At 45.4% G+C, this 14,759-nt stretch overlaps 1 protein-coding gene across 16 annotated transcripts in view; it reads left to right on the plus strand.

Annotated features, from left to right (window-relative positions):
- Positions 1–14,759, plus strand: part of RIN2 (Ras and Rab interactor 2) — a 208,165-nt gene that overhangs the window by 147,410 nt on the left and 45,996 nt on the right. For 10 of the 16 annotated variants that reach the window (XM_025000743.2, XM_025000742.2, XM_059892716.1 and 7 more), the window contains one exon: positions 12,934–13,014. In XM_025000743.2, coding sequence (XP_024856511.1) covers positions 12,934–13,014 — 81 coding nt within the window. 16 annotated transcript variants of the gene reach the window in all.

The raw sequence follows: 14,759 nt of genomic DNA on the forward strand, positions 1-14,759 counted from the left end.
GCTGTGGGTTGAGGAGCCGCTCTCATCTGGAGGCGGACAGGCAGGCCTGCACTGACCCTGAGAGCATCTGGGGCTGCTGGTGGTGACAGGGTCTCAGGGGCTGAGAGCACTACTGAGATGTGATGCCTACATTCAAACTGGGAGGAAGTTAATTGCAGAAGGAAGCAGGTTAGTGGAAGTAAAGATGTCCCTTTTTTCTATCCATGGTCAGCTCCCACCTTCTGTCCCCTGCAGGGACACTCGTGGGCATCAGGGACACCAGGCTCCCTGGTCTCCTCTCACCTCGCCTGCCACTGGCTGCTTCCTCCTTGTCCCCCTGCCCACCTGACCCTGGGACTCCCAGCGGCCTCTGCACCATCCCCTTTCTTTTCTGAATAGGACCCTCAGTGTCCATATCAGTAAAATAGGGACAATAACGGAGCTTTACCTCTGAGTTGTTAGGAAGATGGAGTTAACAGCTGTGAAGCACTTGGCCCGGTGTTAGCACGTGGTAAGCACAGTATCTTGTTTACAGAGACATCTCTAGAGCCACTTCCTGTGTGATCCCATCCAGGCTTGTGGCTTATGATCCAACCATAGGTTAAATGGAATCTTTTTGGTTCCACTTCCTCTTACCTCTCTCCATCTCATCCATCCGTCATTATGAGCATTCCCACCTCCAGAACATTCCCAGGTTCCCAGCTTGTATCCATCCCTAGGCTGGTCCTCTGTTGGATCCACATGTTTGCATCCAGCTGCCCACAGCCTGACCCTTGGCATTTCAAACTTACAAAGACCAGGACTGAGCCCTTGGTTTCCCTTCACAAACGCTTCAACCCTGACACCTCTTGTCTCATAACTGCCTTCCCCTCTATCTCCAAACTCTAGCAGCTCTGCCAATAAGATAGATCCAGGGTGGGACCACTCCTCACCAGCACTGCAGTAGACCCTGCCTGCTGCCCCTGCTTTATCTTCACCGATTCACCACCTCTGAGCTGGTTTTTTTTTGTTTTGTTTTGTTTTGTTTTTAATTTTTGGCACAGCTCCCGCAGCATGTGGGACTTTAGTTCCTGGACCAGGGATCAAATCCATACTCTCTGCATTGGAAGGTGGAGTATTAAACACTGGATTGCCAGAGAAGTCCCTCTGAACTGTTATCTAAGTCAGAGGATGGTCTGACTTTAGTTCATCTGAATCCAAGTCATGTCCCTCCCGTTCAAAGTCCTTTAGTAGTTTTCCATTTAAAACCAAAATCTTCACCGTAGCCTTCAGTCCTTCGGGGATCCAACCCCCACCCCTGCCCCGCAAATCTCTTCTGACAGTGTCACCTACTCCATCTGTCTACTCCAGCCCCTGGGCTCCTGGCCAAGCAAGCTCCCACCTCCCAGACTTTATCCTACCGTTCCTTTTGCCTAGAATGCCCTTTCTGCAGGAAGCAGTCACCCATGGACTCTCCTTTCTCCTGTCCCCGCAGCTGGCTGTTATTATTATTTTTTTAATATTAATTTATTTCTTTGGCTGCATTGGGTCTTCATTGCAGCCACATGTGGGATCTTCTTTGCATCTTGCAGGGACCTTCATTTGAGGCTCATGGACTCTCTAGTTGTGGAGTAGGGGCTCTTAGTTTCCCAACCAGGGATTGAACCTGTGTCCCCTGTGTTGCAAGGCAGATTCTTAACCCCTGGACCACCAGGGAAGTCTCTGGCTTTATTCAAAGTTGTAGAATTTGTACAGACCTGAAATGGACTCACTGGCTTACGTTTGTGTTTTCTGCCCCCGACACTAAAAACTATGCTGTGTGAGACCAGAGACTTCATCTGTGCCCAATGCTGTTTTTTTTCAACACGCAGGATGGTGTCTGGCAGGTAGCATACACTTAGTAAATATTCAGTGAATGGACAAATGACAGTCGCCAGCCCCTTTGAGATTCTAAACATATTCAAGCCTCTTGGAAGAGCAAGACGCCAGGCTCATAAAGCAATTAGGGGACCTCAGTTCAGTTCAGTTCAATTGCTCAGTTGTGTCCAACTCTTCACGAACCCATGGACTGCAGCACGCCAGGCTTCCCTGTCCTTCACCAACTCCCAGAGCTTGCTCAAACTCATGTCCATTGAGTCAGTGATGCCATCCAACCATCTCATCCTCTGTCGTCCCCTTCTCCTCCTGCCTTCAATCTTTCCCAGCATCAGGGTCTTTTCAAATGAGTCAGCTCTTCACATCAGGTGGCCAAAGTATTGGAGTTTCAGCTTTAGCGTCAGTCCTTCTAATGAATATTCAGGACTGATTTCCTTTAGGATGGACTAGTTCCATCTCCTTGCAGTCCAAGGACTCTCAAGAGTCTTCTCCAACACCACAGTTCAAAGGTATCAATTCTTCAGTGCTCAGCTTTCTTTATGGTCCAACTCTCACATCCATATATGACTACTGGAAAAACCATAGCCTTGACTAGATGGACCTTTGTTGGTGAAGTAATGTCTCTGGTTTTTAATATGCTGTCTAGGTTGGTCATAGCTTTTCTTCCAAGGAGCAAGCATCCTTTAATTTCATGGCTGCAGTCACCATCTGCAGTGATTTTGGAGCCCAAGAAAATAGTCTGGTGCGTAAAGAAATAAAATGTTGAAGATGTGGGATAGGCTTTAAGCTTCCTCCAGAGCATAGGAAGGGCCCCCCAGTGTACTCCCTTCTGATCTCCATACCCCAGGAGTAAACACTTTCCTGGCTTCTGTTGCCATCAGTCAGATTTGCCTGTTTGGGGCCTTAATACAACTGGAATCATACAGTGTGTATTCCATTCTATGAATACAGCACAAGTTGTATTCTCCTGTTGATGGATATTGGCATTGTTTCCAGTGTGGAGCTATTTTGAATAATGCTGCTGTGAACGCTGGGCTGGAAGAAGCACAAGCTGGAATCAAGATTGTCAGGAGAAATATCAGTAACCTCAGATATGCAGATGACACCACCCTTATGGCAGAAAGTGAAGAGGAACTAAAAGCCTCTTGATGAAGGTGAAAGAGGAGAGTGAAAAAGTTGGCTTAAAACTCAACATTCAGAAAATGAAGATCATGGCATCTGGTCCCATCACTTCATGGGAAATAGATGGGGAAACAGTGGAAACAGTGTCAGACTTTATTTTTCTGGGCTTCAAAATAACTGCAGATGGTGACTGCAGCCATGAAATTAAAGGACGCTTGCTCCTTGGAAGAAAAGCTATGACCAACCTAGATAGCATATTGAAAAGCAGAGACATTACTTTGCCAACAAAGGTCCGTCTAGTCAAGGCTATGGTTTTTCCAGTGGTCATATATGGATGTGAGAGTTGGACTGTGAAGAAAGCTGAGCACTGAAGAATTAATGCTTTTGAACTGTGGTGTTGGAGAAGACTCTTGAGAGTCCCTTGGACTGCAAGGAGATCGAACTAGTCCATCCTAAAGGAAATCAGTCCTGAATATTCATTGGAAGGACTGACGCTAAAGCTGAAACTCCAATACTTTGGCCACCTGATGTGAAGAGCTGACTCATTTGAAAAGACCCTGATGCTGGGAAAGATTGAAGGCAGGAGGAGAAGGGGACGACAGAGGATGAAATGGTTGGATGGCATCACTGACTCGATGGACGTGAGTCTCAGTGAACTCCGGGAGTTGGTGATGGACAGGGAGGCCTGGCGTGCTGCAATTCATGGGGTTGCAAAGAGTTGGACACAACTGAGTGACTGAACTGAACTAAACATTCTTGTGTCTTTGGGGGGAACATGTGTGACAAGCTTCAGTTTGGGACATAGGAATGAATTGATGGGTTGTAGGATACTTATATAGTCAACATTAGTAAATGGTGCCCAACAGTTTTCCAAAGTCATTATGTCAATTTGCACTTCCACCCACAGTGTGTGAGAGTTCTGAATGCTCTGTTCTTATCTACACTTGCTGTCATCTACCTTTTTAAATTTATTTACTTATTTATTTGGCTGTGTTGGGTCTTAGTTGTGGCAAGCAGGATCTTTAGTTCTGGCATGCACACTCTTAGTTGCAGTGAGTATGTGTGTCCTATATCACTTAGGTCGTGTCCAACTCTTTGCGACCCTATGAACTGTAGCCCACCCGGCTCCTCCGCCCATGGGATTCTCCAGGCAAGAATACTGAAGTGGATTGCCATACCCTTCTCCAGGGCATCTTCCCGATCCAGGGATCAAACTTGCATCTCTTATGTCTCCTGCATTGGCAGATGGGTTCTTTACCACTGGTGCCACCTGAGAATCCCTAACTAAGAAACGTATGCACCCAAATCTGGTAGAGCCATTTTGGCTATTTGGGGGGCTCAAATTCTTCATTTAAACTCAGAATACATTTTAGCCTCCAATACAGTTTCCCATAGTTAATAAATACATGTCCTCAATATCGGTGACTTTAAGTACAGAATTTAATGTCACTTTGTATTATTCCTTTCCATCTTTTCCTCTTGAAATAGTACATGCAGAGTGACTATTCTCCACTGATTATAGCCACTTTTGGTCTTCTGAAAGTCTTGGAGGATCTTTTCATGAGGTCTTTTGGAACAAGTTCAAGTCGTCAAAGGCAAAATCGCTTTGTGTTCTGTCTCCTGACATAGTGTCTGTGTCATGTGCAAAGCAATATTTTGCTCTTTTGCCATATTTGGAAACCCGTCTGCCCCTCAGAATTTGGGGCTCATCCTTAGGTCCCACAGCATCTGAGAGCAGACCATGCCCAGAACCAACCACACCTGTCAGAAAAGTTGGTTTGTCTCCTAGGAAGCTCACAATAATCACTTGCTACAGAATCTTAGCTATATCTTGTAGCATCTTAGATTCTTTCTTTAAAAAAAAATGCTTACTGTTATCAAAGTTTATGTTCATCTTACACATGATCTATTTCTAAGAATTATTAACACTATTGTTGTTTTAGTCACTAAGTTGTGTCTGACTCTTTGAGACCCCCATGGCCTGTAGCCCACCAGCCACCTCTGTCCATGGGATTTCCTAGACAAGAAAACTGGAATGGGTTGACATTTCCTTCTCCCAAGGATCTTCCTGACCCAGGGACCAAACCCACATCTCCTGTATTGGCAGGTGTATTGTTCACCACTGAGCCGCCAGGGAAGCCCCACGCATATTTCCATTAATTCTGATTTGTCAGCCCTCACCTGTTCACCTTCTTTCTCGAAGACTATCTGATGGCAAACAGGATAGAGAAGCTCTTTGACTTGAGTTGAAGACCCATTTGTCTGAAACACTCAAGTGACACCATAGACACAGCTGCTCTTTCCTTCAGTGGAAGCAGGACAATGGGGTGCTTTTGGGGGGACAGAGCTCGGTTCATCAGAAGCAGAAATAGTTTTGCAGTAAGACAGTGACCCATCATGCCAGTGAGGATATTCTGCCATGACTTGCCTGACCAGTTTTCTCCCAGTTCCTTAAGATGTTTCCTGATTTCCAACCACTATGCAGGTGTTTGGATTATGGTATCAAGGAATTCTACCTGGACTGACCAACTCTTTTCTCACACTGTTACCAAAGTGGCAACAATTAAGTTCAATTTACATAAAATGTGTTTCGAGCGGGTGCTATTTGCTAACATACCTAGACAGGAGCCTAAAGTGTTACACAACTTAAGGAAGAAAGAATGGTCAACAAATATCATATAATGGGAAGAGGACATAATAGTGGACTGTGCCAGATGTCCTGGGGACCTTAGCGAGGATGTGGGTAATTCCAGGTGGGAGGCGGTTTTAGCAAAGATGCGACTCAGCCTTAAAGAATGAGGTGAGCAGGTGTAAAGACATCCTCTAAATCAACAGTTCCCGAAACAATTGTTTTGCCCATTTTGACTGGTGATATTGGGGAAGGTTTTTTTTTTTTTTTTTTTAACATTTATTTTTGTTTATTTATTTGGCTGCGCCAAGTTTTAGCTGTAGCATGTGGGATCCAGTTCCTCAACCTGGGATGGAACCCAGGCGCCCTGCATTGGGAGCTCAGAGTCTTAGCCACTGGACCACCAGCAAAGTCCCAGGGAAGGCTTTTAAAAAGAACATATAAGATTTCTTTTTTGATCAGCAAAAGCAAAACCTGCACACTGTAGAAAAAGCATAATGCAAAAAATAAAAATCAGTATTACCACGAACCCACCCCCTGAGATATAGTCCCTTCTGATTGCTCGTTGGTTATTTTCGTTCTTTGCCTGGGTACATGTCCTACCAGTGTTTCCTGGGCATCTGAGTGGTAGATTATGATTTTCGCTGACTTACAAGGACGTTTTTGGAGAATTCTGGAAAGGCACAGTGTGTCCTGGAAGTAGATTCCAGTTTTGTTGTGGGGCTGGTGGCCCAGATCTCTTGCGGCCTTTACAGACCTTGGCTGGCCGCTGGATTGGTAGTTGACTTTGCTGCAGAACATCGGGTCAGTTAGATGCAGGGTCTGACTGAATCTGGCTCTGAGACACCCGTGGTGTGACCCTAAGGAGAATTGCTTTTCCATGAAGCTCCACGCTGGCCAATGGCTGGGCTCCGGGATCAGCGGGTGAGACACAGCCCGCCTGGCTCCTGCTCCTGTTTTCAGCTTCAAGGGTGCCCAGGACAACAGGTCCTTTGTTCCTTTCTTAGTTTTACAGGAATGAGGGGAGACCCTGCCAGCACGGGCTCCTATCTGCCCTTTCCATCTCTCACTGGTAAGTCATTGGCAGGAAGTTCATAAGTAAAAAAGTCACTGAATCCTTCTCCTCTCCTGCAAGTGGCAGGGCCGCATCCCCTGATGTTCCCTTTCCTGTGCTGTTCTCTCCAACTGGTCCTCAGTTGATGGAGCTTTTTCATAAAAATCCTCCTGTCACTGCTTTTAGAAATCTTCTTGAGGAAGTCAAGGCCTCCCCTCCTCCCCCAGCAAGTAGCAACCCTTGGCCAGGGGGGATAAAGCCCGTCACCTCAAATCTGTTCATCTTTGTCCTTGCGGAGTTCAAGGGGACAAAAAGTCCATGGGGAATGAAAATACCCATTTTTGTAGTGTAGGGAAACTGCACAATTCAGGACTGGGCCCAGTTCTACCAATTTCTAGCATTTGACCTCAAAGAAGGAGATGGCCTCTAGTTTCCTCTAGATGGCCTCTAATTTCCCTTCAATGAAGGTAGACCTGCCACGCTCCTTATGAGAACATGCCACCTCCCAGGCCTCTGCCCATCACATTTCCATCCCAAGTGGTAGGTCAGAGTCTTCTCAGCTCACCTGGCAAATTCTCTGTTATAAACGGAGAAAGGAGCCACATACAGCCAGAATGAACTGGGGCCCCCTCCTCCAGACTGGACCACTACACAGTGGGTTTTATTTGGCTTCACACATTCTAAAGAAGTGTTTGCATGACTGAGAGTGTTAGGAAATCATTGTACATCAGCTACCAGGCATCTCTGAAATGAAAGGTTTTCTGGGAAATTTGTGTTTGCTATGTATATGTGTATGTGTGTTTAGCAACATTTGGAATTGGTCCCTTTGCCAGAAATTTTTATTAGATGTATCTTTTTGGGATGAGCTGGTCTTTTCTGTCTCTCTACCTAAGAGGCTTTTTCTTTTTTTTAAATTAAGCATTTGTTTATTTATTTGTTTATTCATTTGGCCACTCTGGGTCTTAGTGGCAGCGTGTGGGATCTAGTTCCCTGACCAGGGGTGGAACCCAGGCCCCCTGCATTGGGAGCACAAAGTCTTAGCTACTGGACCAGCAGGGGACTCCCTGTGCTGGGTTTTGACAGGTGGGTTGCAGCCAGTTATAGACACTCAAGAGCAGTTTTGACGTATACGTATAGGTGATTCAGATCGTTGTACAGCAGAAACTCACGCAACGTTGTTAAGCAATTATACGCCAATTTTTAAAAAATGGAAATAAAAGGAAATGAAATGGGGGGAAAAGTGTGAATGTCGCAAGGAGGGGCTGAGAAGAGGCGATAGATGCTCTTCTCAGGGTGGTCTTCCCTGCTGAAACTAAGAGAAGGTTTGTGAAGATTAATACAGGAAAAATAGTCTTCTTACTCGAATCATCTTAGCCCATCATCTGTTGTGCCCAGTTTTTCACTTATTCATGTGCCATCTTTGCTATTCATTTGCCTGATATTTTTCTTTAAGTTGGCTGCGTGTTACATTTAAGATAAATTTAATAAGCCAGCCATGAAAAGACAAGTGCTACATGACTCTGCTTATATGAGGGATTTAGAGTCGTCAGATTCATAGAGACAGAAAGTAGATGGTGGTTTCCAGGCACTAGGGAGAAGGGAAGAATGGGAATTACTGTTTAAAAGGTAGTTTTTTGGACTCTGTGGGAGAGGGAGAGGGTGCACTGATTTGGGAGAATGGCATTGTAACATGTATAATATCATATATGAAACGAGTCGCCAGTCCAGGTTCGATGCATGATGCTGGATGCTTGGGGCTGGTGCACTGGGATGACCCAGAGGGATGGTATGGGGAGGGAGAAGGGAGGAGGGTTCAGGATGGGGAACACATGTATACCTGTGGCGGATTCATTTTGATATATGGCAAAACCAATACAATACTGTAAAGTTAAAAAATAAAATTAAATTAAAAAAATAAATAAAAGGTAGTTTTAGATTTGCAAAAGGAAAAGAAGTCTGGACGTGAATGGCTTCATGAATTTATACTTCACAAATCAGGCAGCATTCCATCTACGGAGGAAAAAGGCGCTCCCTTGGGCTGCAGGAAAGGAAAGGTTTTTTAAGGTAGAGAGGAAATGGGAAAATGAAATTATTAGCAAAGAATTCATCGTTTATAGCAAGGTCACCCTCCTAAGGAAAAGGAGGGGCCTATTAGACAGTATGTCTTATTAGTGTTAACCAGGAAATTTCAAGTTGGCTGCTTACAGGTCACATTCTTGAGGAAGGTTGAAACCATACTTAGCTTAGTTAGGAAGTTTTAGTGGGCTCAGCACAAATAACTCCATTTGGAGCCTGTCATTTCTTTTTTATCAGTAGTGATGGTTGTGCAACAATATGCATATGTATTCAACACCACTTAAAAATGGTTAGGATAGTAACTTTTATATTATGTGTGTTTTTCCACAATAAAAAATGGGGGGAAAAGTCAATTAATACCTCCACCATAATGGCGAATTACACTAAATCCATATGGCTATTAAATGCTGGACATTAAAATGAAAACCATGCTTCCATATACTATCTTAGTATATCCAGCACTCTCTGGGAATTACTCTCAATTTTTGTAAACCACTGAAAAGTTATAAAATATGAAAAGTAATCTATTCTGTCCTACCAGGGGGGGTTTGGTTTTGAGTTCTTTGCTTTGTAGCCAGACTCAGCTCTTTATGTCAGGGAAAGAGGCAAGGAGATGAATCTTAAGTCATAATTAAGTCCTCAGCAAAAGCAACTTGAAATCCGGGACTCTGCTCTTATTGTTTTTGTTTGTTTGTTTTCATTTTGTTTTATTGACAACACTAGCAACATATTGGTAATTACCAGCCCCATCCATTTCTCTTGATTCATTCTTTGTGTAATAGGCCTTTACAGTGTAAACAAAGACAAACTCTTAGTTTTCTTAAGGGTGTGGAAGGCCAGCCCTTAGGTTGCAGGAAGAACTCTGAGTCTTCCTTGAGAGTTGAGTTATATTTGCTGGAAATCCAGGGAGGGCCTGGAAGGTGAAACCTGGGTGGAGCCTGCCTCTTACCCCTTCAGATCCTAAATCCAGTGCCCTTGTGAGTTACTCAGTCCTACAGCCCACACCTGGGATTGGCCAGGAAGGAGCAGGCACAGTGGGCAGACTCCCCTTTGAAGAAGAGAACTAACTACCTGATAGAGGAGACCAAAGGTGGTGTGTAGGGCCAGAGAGCTGGGATGTAGGGAAGAAAAGGGACAAAGGCCAAAAGCCAAGGTGCATTTTAAGGAGTTGCAATAACCCTTCCTCCAAATGCCTGCAGACTCAGTCATCCAGTGTCCTCAGATGATTCAACTCACAGAGTTCTTTGAGTAGAGGCAAGACAAAAAACTTGGTTAAAGTGTAAGGTTGGGTTTTCCGTGAAGGAGATCACAAAGGTACCAAATTCCCAGGCAGAAGGGATGGGTTTGTGCAAAGATGCCTGTTCCTCCTCCATGCAAACACCCAGAAGGGAGCCGTAGAATCTGGTTTGGGAGCCCACCTTATATATATCATTATATAGATATAAGTCTTCAGAGCACTTGCCATTCATTCTAAGAGAGGTTTTCTAAAGTCGTTAATGAACTAAACCAATCCCTTTTTCCTTTGAACTATGATCTAACACTCTGCTCTAGAAAGGAACAGTCTTAGCACACATTTAAACGATTTAGTTGAAATAGCGTTTGCCCTTGAACAATAATCAAGTACAGCTTATCATAGATGTTGATATAAATTGTCCATTTAAAAAGTATAATTGTTTGGCCTAATGATTTTTTTAATGGAAAGGAAGTTTTAATATTTTATTTATTTAGCGGCACCAGGTCTTATTTGCAGCACTCAGGATCTTTGATCTTGGTTGTGTCATGCAGGGTCTTTAGGTACAGTATGTGGTATCTAGTTCCCTGACCAGGGATTGAATCCCGGCCCACTGCTTTGGGAGCACAGAATCTTAGCAACTGGACCACCAGGGAAGTCCCTTAATGATGTGTTTCTAATGCACATAGGATAGGTTTGGAGAACTTTCTCTTTGAGGTTTATACTTCTGTCCCCATGTCCTGACTGAGGACAGAGCCCTTTGGACCACCGAACTCTTTCTGAGACCCATTTGCCAAACAGACTTGTGTGCCCTTGTTGAGCATGACAGTTTGGTATTTGCTTGTATCTCGTTCCTTTAAACTGCATTTTTGCTATTCAACAGCTGAATTAAGATTCTTATACACAGAACGTTGCCGACTGTATCGCTGCACTGAAACAACTTCACATCAAAGTTTCATGTCTATTATGTATTGCTTTCTTTTTAAAATAAAACAGATTTATTTATTTTTGGTCACGCTGGGTTCTCATCGCTGTGGGCCGGTTTTCTCTAGTTGCGGTGATCCAGGGCTACTCTTTGTTGCAGTGCTTGGGCTTCTCATTGCGGTGGCTTCTGCTGAGCACAGGTCCCAAGTACTCGGACTTCAGTAGTTGTGGCACACGGGCTTAGTTGCTCTGCGGCATGTGGGATCTTCTCAGACCAGGGATTGAACCTGTGTCCCCTGCACTGGCAGGTGGATTCTTAACCCCTGGACCACCAGGGAAGCACCTTTGTATTAATATTGCTTTCTTATTTGCCCATCATTAAGAAAGACTGAAGTGTAAAGTAATGTGTTGTTTTGGATAGGAGCTTGGGAGGGAGTGATGTATTGGAAAGACACGGGAGCCTTACTGAACACGCTTGGTCTAAACACTGGACCTTAATAGCTGCCTGGATGGATTGTGCCGTACTCTGGGGTTCTGGATGAGGATCAGAAAGCATCCTTTGGGAACACTGCTGCAAGTTCATGGTTCCTCTGAGATGAGTCTGATTCTGTGATGTGTGATAGAAGAAGCAGGCCTTGGTCCTGAATTAGAATGCACTGCCTGCCGTTGCTTCTTCTTGCACCTGCCTAGGCTACCAACGCCTGGTCCCAGGAATGACAGGAATACAGCCAAGTGGAAAGGCCACTCTTGTCCCACACTCTGAACAGCCTGGCATTGAATGTGACCAGAATGTTGGAGAGCCCTGCCCCCCAGGCTAGGTGTGGTCATCAGCCATCTGCTGCCGGGCCCTGGAGCCCAGTTGGAATGAGAGCAGACAGGGTCCGAGTTTTTCAGTGTTTATTCTCTGCCTCTAAAGCCATCTTAGGGCTGTAGGGCATTTTTTGATTTGCCCAGGATTTTCACGTGCAGGTAGGGGGCTCACTGAATCCATAATTGAGCTTCATCTCCCCCCTCCCTGAAAGTAGCCTAGATATTTGGAAATACTAGTTAATAGTTGAATAAATAAATGGATCCTCTGCTCATAAAACCCAGTAAGGGACTTCCTTGGTGGTCCAGTGGTTAATTAAGACTTTGCCCTTCCAACGCAGTGGGTACGGGAACTAAGATTCCACATGCCATGTAGCACAGTCAAAACAAAAACAACAGTGAGGTGCCATGTATTTTCCCGTCTCATTTCCCAACCTAATACTTGAGAAATTTCAAGCTCCAGAAAAGTTGCAAGAAGAGTACTATTTATAACTGCTCACCAGTTGTCGGGATTTCACCTCCTTTTCCTTCCCTCTGTATTCTTCCCTTTTTTTGAGGAGGTGAGAGGTGAGGAGGAGTTAACTACTTGGTACTTAATTTCTAACATTTTCACACTTGGCCCCTGAATTTTTGAGTATGCTTCTCTTAAGACCAAGAACATTTTCCTGCAGAATCGTAATAACATTATCACAGTCAGGAGATTAAATATCAACACAGTAGTATCTCATATGTATTCCTCATTCAGATATTGTTCCTTCTAGCTGCATTTTATTCTGAGGCCGTATGTGATTGGTTCTGTGCGCTCAGTGAGATTATCACATCTGTTTAGTCTCCTTTTCTCTACAATAACTCACTGTTTGTGTGTGTGTGTGTGTGTGTGTGAGATTTATTTATTTATTTATGGCTGCACTGAGTCTTCGTTGCTGTGCAAGGACCTCTTCCAGTTGTGGTGAGCAAGGCCTGCTCTGTAATTTCCGTGTGCGGTCTTCTTATTGTGGTGGTTTCTCTCATTAAGAGTGTGGGCTCTAGTGCACATGGGCTTCAGTAGTTGTGACGCATGGGTAGTTGCCCTGCGGCAGGTGGGATCTTCCCAGCCCTGCCAGGTCCCCTGCCCTGACAGGTGGATTCTTTACCATGGAGCCACTAGGGAAGCCCTTTTTTGTTTTTAATTTTTTACCACACTGACATTTTTGAAGAGTTCAGGCCAGTGGCTTTGCAGAAGTCCCTGAATGTGGGTCTTTCTGTTTCCTCCCATAGGGATTCAGGTTATAGGCGTTTGGGGGCAGGAAGACCCGGTGATGCTATAACCTTTTCAGAGCATCGCATCAGAGGCAGCAGGTGAGGTGGTGGAGATGTCAATCCCGGTCACTCGGTCAAAGTGGCTTCTCCCTTGTCAGGGCACATTTCCTTCTTCAGAATAAGGAACACTTGGGGTGGTATTTTAAGGCTGTAAATGTTCTGTTCCCTAAATCTTTCACCTACTGATGTCAGCATCCATACGTGAGTCTGCCGCTCATCAGTTCTGCACGGTGGCGGAGATATTAATTGCCACCTTCAGACAAAGCTTAAAAAGGGAGCTGGCCGGATCGCAGGTGCCAGCCTCCCCACTGTGACCATGTCCTGTGTCTCCTGCTCAGTGGTTTGTCTTTTATAAGCCTCTCCTCCTTTGTCCTTCCTCACATCTGTCTTAGAAATCATGGCATCGAATCTCATCGGGTTCTTTCTCGGATTGGATTCCCTAGACGCAGAGCCTGAGACAGGGCTAATAGGATGTGATGGGAGGAAACCAGACAGAGATGGGGGATCAGCTGGGGTGTGGCCTCCGCCTGACCCTGCAGGGAGCCCTGAAGTTTGACTGGTACCCACCTTGGACCTGTCCCACCTTGAAGCCAGAAAGCCTCTTCTCCACTTGTGTCACCAAGTCCTGAGCCATGCATCTGCTCCCGGTGGGTGGGGGTGGCTAGCTTCCTGGGTTGCCCAGGGAAGGAAGCAGCTGTGGGCTTTTGGCAGCCAGCACTCATAGTAACAGGGGCACGGGTGCCTAGTTGATCGAGGGGATCTTGGCAGGCAGGGTGCCAACAGCATCCACTACAGCTTCAGTGTTTCCCTCATTAGTTCTTTCCTGAGCCTTGTCCCCATAAAAGCCAATCTGTCCTGTAATCGTAGGCTATAAACCTCAGACAGCTGGCTGCATAAAGGCGTGAGCTTAGTCATTTGCAAAGACAAGGTCTAATTTATGGTTGCTCCTTTATGAGGTCCCATGAATCATATTTACCGCCTTCCTGTCTGGGCCCTGGCTTTTGTAGGTGAGGTCAGTTGTCAGAACAAAGGCTTTGTAGCTGCTTAACAACCAAGGCTGCTTAACCGCACAGGCTGGGCCCTTCTAAGGAAGAGGTATCAACCTATTCACTCTCAGTACACAAGTGTCCAGACTGCCATGTTGGGGGAAGGAGAATTTGGTTTTGATAAAACATCTCTTAGCTTTCCTGGTGGCTCAGATGGTAAAGAAAGAATCTGCCTGCAATGCAGGAGACCTGGGTTTGATCCCTGGGTTGGGAAGAACCCCTGGAGGAGGGCATGGCAATCCACTCCAGTATTCTTGCCTGGAGAATTCCATGGACGGAGAAGCCTGGTGGTCTACAGTCCATGGGGTCGCAAGGAATCGGACACAACTGAGCAACTAACACTTTCACTTTCACACTTCCAAAATATCACCAACTTGAGATGGCAGGGCTGACATGTGTCTTTATTTGGTTTCCTATAATTATTATTTATTTGGCTCTGCCGGGTCTTAACTGCAGCATGTGGGAACTAGTTCCCTGACCAGGTATCGAACCCAGGACCTCTGAATTGAGAGCATGGAGTCTGCCACTGGGCCACCAGGGAAATCCCCTAAGAGCTCTTTCAATGGCATGTTACCTGTGTCCTCTCAGCCCCAAACAAAACACAAACGCCAACCACCTAATTGGGTCTGGGTTCAAGTGCATATTTTACTCTTAGGCCTCAAGCCTGTGCTCCTCGAGCTCTGGGGCTGGCAGCATCAGAATTCCCCCAGAGCTTGGTAGAAATGCAGAGTCCTGGGC

Source organism: Bos taurus, chromosome 13 (genome assembly GCF_002263795.3).
Source record: "Bos taurus isolate L1 Dominette 01449 registration number 42190680 breed Hereford chromosome 13, ARS-UCD2.0, whole genome shotgun sequence".
Lineage (NCBI taxonomy): Eukaryota > Metazoa > Chordata > Mammalia > Artiodactyla > Bovidae > Bos > Bos taurus.